Source organism: Camellia sinensis, chromosome 15, assembly GCF_055761805.1.
Source record: "Camellia sinensis isolate YWXY chromosome 15, ASM5576180v1, whole genome shotgun sequence".
In the NCBI taxonomy this organism is placed as follows: domain Eukaryota; kingdom Viridiplantae; phylum Streptophyta; class Magnoliopsida; order Ericales; family Theaceae; genus Camellia; species Camellia sinensis.
In genome coordinates this window covers 46,200,333-46,206,194 of record NC_138975.1, presented here as the reverse complement: position 1 = coordinate 46,206,194, position 5,862 = coordinate 46,200,333, and the positions used below count along the sequence as shown (strand labels likewise).

Genomic DNA, 5,862 nt, shown 5'->3' with positions numbered 1-5,862 from the left:
GTTAACCGCCGAATTTTTGACTTCTCAGGCTAAAAGCCAAACACACCGACTAACTGATGATAGCAGGGTGTTTGGGGGGCAATGGTGGGAGCCGGATTTTATTAGATCCATAGGGGCGGATGAGCGTGTTCGGTCCGAAACGTAACCTGTATTCGGCATATATCCTAGCCAGTTAAGGAGCCGAATAAAATAACCAGTATCCTAGCCAAAAGAGCTGACGCCGAGTAGAGTTACATGTGACGGAACAAGGATGGGCCCAGCCTAAAGGCCCAAAGAAAATACTATAAATATGGGATCATCCATCAGAGAGTTGGAGGTGAGAATTGTTATGCTTAATTTAGAATATAACTAATCTTCAGTGTTGAGACTGACTTATCCGTCGGAGTGCTAATTCCGGCACCCCCAACTGGAGTGTTTATTCCTTTTCAGGTGACTATCAGCGGGTCATGAGCGTCCCCCAGGATCAGAAGAGTATTTCTAAACCACTTCTCCACACCAAATATTTGAAAAATCGACAATATAAGCAGAGGATGTGATATTATTATTAATAGCAATATTAGGTACAATAGTCATTACATTCATCTTAAACAAACCGTTGTTCAGATATCCTTTCCCCACATAAACCCCATTTTTAGTGAGTACAAACTTATCAAGCTCAAAAACCAACCCAAACCCATTTTTACACAGCAAAGACCCTGACACAAGATTCTTCCAAATTTTTGGCACATGCAATACATTGTTGAGAGTAAGCTCTTTCTCTGAAGTCATTTTTAGAATCACCTTTCCTTGTCCTTCAACTTTGGAAGTCAAGGAGTTTTCCATAAAAAGTTGCTCTCCATTATCAACTGTTTGATAAGATGTGAATATTTTCTTGTCTAACCAAATGTGGCGTATGGCTCCAGTGTCTGCCCATCACTCTTTGGGATTCCCAACCAGATTTCCTTCAGATACTATTGAGTAATTTACAGAATAGTTACTCAATGCCAATGGGGTATATTTATGTAACTAGATAAATTCAATTAACAAATCTATTTTTTTTGTCTCACTCTACATTTCTCTTTACTCTAACAGGGCTAAGCCACTAATTATAAGAAACATTTTATCTACACAAATAGATGAAGAAGAAGTAGTTCATCTTCCTAATATTAAACTGATAGTGACAATGACCAATCAACCCTCCCAGGTTCTAAAATGTCCTACAATTCCTCTGCCTCCAATGGCATGTTGCTCCAATCATCCGAAAGGCAAGAAGAATTGATTTCATCTTCCACTACACTGTCTTTGTATGACAACGATGAGCAAACCCTAATTGCCTCTGCATCAAGCTTTAGTTTTTTGACCTTCAATACCCTTTCATCTGGAAAGTAGGATGAACTGAGTTCATCATCAACCTTGTAAACTGACAATGACATTGTAGATGTCGACCAACCCTTCTCCTCAGAATTCTCCACTGATTATTCTTCTTCATTGTGTTCGCTGTCTTCGCCCAATCCAGCCACAAAAGGGTGATTCAAGAGCATTTGAGCAGTCAATCTATCCATAGCTTTTGCAGCAAAACAACACTTCAAAAAGTCCATTGCTTCCTCTGATGCCTCACTTTCATTGGGTAGTTTGAGTAGTCCATGCCCTTTACCAATATCAGAGAGAATGTCCTCAACTTCTGAATCTTGTTTCCCATCCCATACAGACTTCCCAAATAACATCTCAAACACAATACAACCAACATCCCAGACATCATCAGGAGTCTCTTGTTGTAGCCCTCTATCAACCACCATCTATGGCGACAAACACCGAATATTTCCTCTCAATTTATAAGATTTTGACATTGTCATCATCTTCCTCATCTGCTTTTCTGTCTTCGCCAACCCAAAATCACCAACCTTAGCCACATACTCAATCCCAGTACTAGTACTAATTGAAACAACTATGATATTCTCAGGCTTTAGAGCACGGTGAACATAACCAGAGCTATGAACACAATCAAGACCTTCAATAATATGCCTTGTATAGCACCTAACATTAGATTCAAGCAATGCTGTGCCACCACTTTTCTTGATCAAATCAGCTAGGGTTCCGCCAGAGCCATACTTCAAGAGAATGTTATAAATAATGCGATTGCAATAACCGGTCATGATTTCTTCCCCGAAACAACGATAGATGTAAGGACAAGGATGGAAGTTGTTAAGAACCATTGCTTCTCTTTGAAGCATAGCAGAATCAGAAACCTCTGCAGACTTCATAACCATAAGTATAGGCAAGTGGGTGAGTCTCTACGTGGGTTTCTTCAGAGTCGCCAAATAAACCGATCCGCTGCTTGATTTTCCGATGATGGGCCCTCTGAACCACAGTTTTCCATCGCCATAGACACTTTTCTTGATCTCAAGCTCCTCATGCTTCCTCTTGATCAATACCATCTTCACGAAGAATGCTTCTTGTTTGTGTTGTTTAGAGAATATTGAATTGATATGAATTTTTCTTATTACTATGTAGGTATTTATAGGATTTGGTCTTAGGGTTTTGGGAATTGGTAGATAATGTGAAATTTTGTTTCCAAATTGGAATAAGTTTTAAGTCTGTAAACAGGAGAGAGTGAGTGACATGAATGTCAAGTCAACTGCCATGTGGCTTGCCGTTTAAGAAAGTATTTGTTGGGTCGATAGGTTTGGGTTTGGATTTTTTAGTTTGGATACCGGATCCAACCAGCCGCATTCGAATTTAATTTAGAAAATTCTATTATGGAAAAAATTTTATACAAAAATAAAATAATGAATAATATTTCATTATTATTTTTATATGCGTAAATTATATCACCTAATTTGTCTTTTATGTCAATTTCATCCTTTCGTTCTAGCTGCATTAATTTTATTTTTAATTTGTCACAATGTGTCAAATCAATACTATTTAAGTTTATAGTGTACTTCATTTTCCTTTTATTACAGTTTTAATTGCATTAATTTTACCCATCAACTTTGCACAAAAAATCGATCGGATAATAAACTCGATTAAAATTAAAGTCAAATAGTTAATTCATTATTCTCAAAGTAATTAAAAATGGTCCATTCCCTTTTAAATGAACCATTTTGTCTTTAATTTTGTCCAAATTTTTAATCGATATTATCAATCAAACTAAATTGACAGATTATAAAAAATTAAAGAAGTTGATGCAATAGAGCTTCAAGGATCAAATTAACAAAATAAATGTTGGAAATTTTGGTTTTTATAGGCTTATTTTGAGCCAACTTTGAACCCAAAATAGAGAGTGTCCGACGTGTCTTTTGGGGTGAGTCCGAAGAGGTGACATGTTCCTTGCCGCATGGTAAGTCACACGGTGAAGACGGTTCATCAAAACCATTTATGAGTGAATGGGAACTTGACGTCGTTTTCGGGTTCGTGGAATGGACATTTAAAGAATTAAATGTGGGTTTCCTTAAAATGGGTTGTCCCACATTGAAACTTTAAAAGAGCTTTTGTGAGTACATAAGCTCTAGGTGTATAACCTTGGGTTGGGCCCCAAGGGGCACCATAAGTTTGCAGAAGGGATGAATTATGGACAAATGAAACCTTGGCTCAAACCACCACATACATCCACATACATGCGCGCCGCCACTGCCGTCCGGCGGTGCTGGGGGCGGGTGTGGGTTGTGGATTGGGTCTAATATTAATTTTTTGGACAAAATTCATTTGATTTTTTTCCAAAAATTCTTAATGAAATTAAATTCAAATTTTGTGCCAAAATTGAATTTAATTTTCTGTCCATATTTGCCTCTTTCAGTCCAAAATATCCAACAGATTAACTGCTCAAAACTGCTATAGTTATACAGATTTGAATCTGCCCAGTTCAAACGGTTTCATACAGTTTGGACAGATCAAACATTCCCGTAGTTATCTATTTGAATAGTAACAGCACCTGTTCGTTCAAAATTCAGACCTGTTAAAGTTAGAATTCACACTTTTTCAGCCCTATATATACCTGGACCATTCTAGTAGATTTCCAATATGAAACTCCTCAATTTCCTTCTAGTTTTGCTCCCTTGCATGATATAATCTTCATATTATTTTAGGGAAAAAAAAAATTCAGAGAGTTAGAACACATGTTTTGTTCGTTGTACAAATTGTTTGGAGTGCTACTACAATTTATGAAGATCATTGTATCCTGGGATATAGACGCCATTTACCCGTAAGCACCGTAGCGAGGCGAATCTGTCTTAAGGACAGAGTGTCACACACTCGACTTGATCTTTTAATTATTTACTTGGTTCGGTAAAATAAATTTGGTAAGTAATTTATTTTATTTTGTTTGATTTGTTTCAATTTATTTATTGTACACAGAAGATTGTTCCAACAATCTTAAGACAGATTCGAATTATTCTGTTTATATAGAATTTTTTGTTTGTTTCCTTTCCTCTTTTTTTTCTTACAGATTTTATTTTCTGTGATTTTAGAAAATAATATTCTGGTTGGAAAAACAAATAGTAGTAATATACTATCGATTTTCTTTGACAACTAGTAGTAATATACTGGTATCATTTACAATTCAGAATATTTATTTGTGAAATTGTTAGAAATTAATTTTGGTTTTCAGAAATAATTTCTGAGTGTTCATTGATTAAAATTCTATTTCAATATTTTAATTATTGAAGTGTTACAGAAATTTATTTTTCTGTGTAGAATTAATTTGTTTAAATAATTTTTTATTTGCAAATTAGTTAAAAATAAAAGTTACGATTCTTGTTTCTTTTTATAGAATTTAAAATTCTATGTTTATGGTTTAATTTTCTAGGTAGTATTAAATTCTATTTATAGTTGTCTTTTATAATTTAGAATTTATGGCTACTGAAACTGGTCAAACTAATGCTCAAACAAGTACTGGTATGGTGGCTGCAATTGCGCCAACCCTCTCTCCTATTAATGTTGACTGGTATGGTGACTGTGCCAGTTAATCACGGTGAAAAGCCAGAGAAGTTCTCAGGAACTGATTTTAAAAGATGGCAGTAGAAAATGTTGTTCTATCTTACTACTCTCAACTTGGCACGTTTTCTCCGTGAGGATGCTCCTACTCTGAAAGAGGATGAAACTGACCGGCAAGTAGTTGCTGCGGTCGATGCCTAGAAACATGCTGATTTCCATTACCGGAACTACATCTTGAACGGACTTGACAACACATTATACAACGTCTACAGTCCTATCAAAATGGAAAAGGAACTTTGGGAGTCTTTGGAGAAAAAGTACAAAACAGAAGATGCTGGCTCAAAGAAATTTGTGGTTGAAAAATTCCTAGATTTTATGATGGTTGATTCCAAGATAGTGATCAGCCAAGTTCAAGATCTCCAACTCATTCTGTATGACATTCATGCAGAAGGCATGTCTCTCAGTGAACCCTTCCAAGTTACAGCCTTAATTGAGAAATTACCACAAGGCTGGAAGTAATTCAAGAACTACCTCAAACACAAGCGCAAAGAAATGTCTTTAGAGGAATTGATTGTGCGTTTGAGGATTGAGGAGGACAACCACAATTCTGAAAAGTGGACTGGTAAGCATCCAATGAATTCTACAGCAAATGTAGTGGAACATGCTCCAAAAGTAAATAAACGGAAGTTTTCTGAAGAAAGTTCATCACAAGGCACTAAAGGGGGGGTAACTAAAAAGTACAAGTTTAATGGCAACTGTTACATCTGTGACAAAGAGGGACATCGGGCCAAATATTGTCGTAGCAAAGGCAAAAGCAAAAGAAGAACAAGTAAGAAGCCTGCTCAAGCCCATATGACTGAAGTGGACAATATTTCCAATGGTGTAGATGACATAAATCTTTCTGTAGTTGTTTCCAAGGCAAATCTTGTCGGAAATCCTAAAGAATGGTGGGTG

At 36.3% G+C, this 5,862-nt stretch overlaps 1 protein-coding gene across 1 annotated transcript; it reads right to left on the bottom strand.

The window, feature by feature from the left end:
* Positions 1 to 1,454: 1,454 nt before the first annotated feature.
* On the bottom strand, positions 1,455 to 2,246 carry LOC145812962 (mitogen-activated protein kinase kinase kinase 20-like). Its single transcript, XM_082908217.1, has 2 exons — positions 1,881 to 2,246; positions 1,455 to 1,775 (listed from the first exon to the last, which is right to left on the bottom strand). The coding sequence occupies exons 1-2, from the start codon at positions 2,244 to 2,246 to the stop codon at positions 1,455 to 1,457; spliced, it is 687 nt and encodes a 228-aa protein (XP_082764343.1).
* Between the last annotated feature and the right edge of the window lie 3,616 nt (positions 2,247 to 5,862).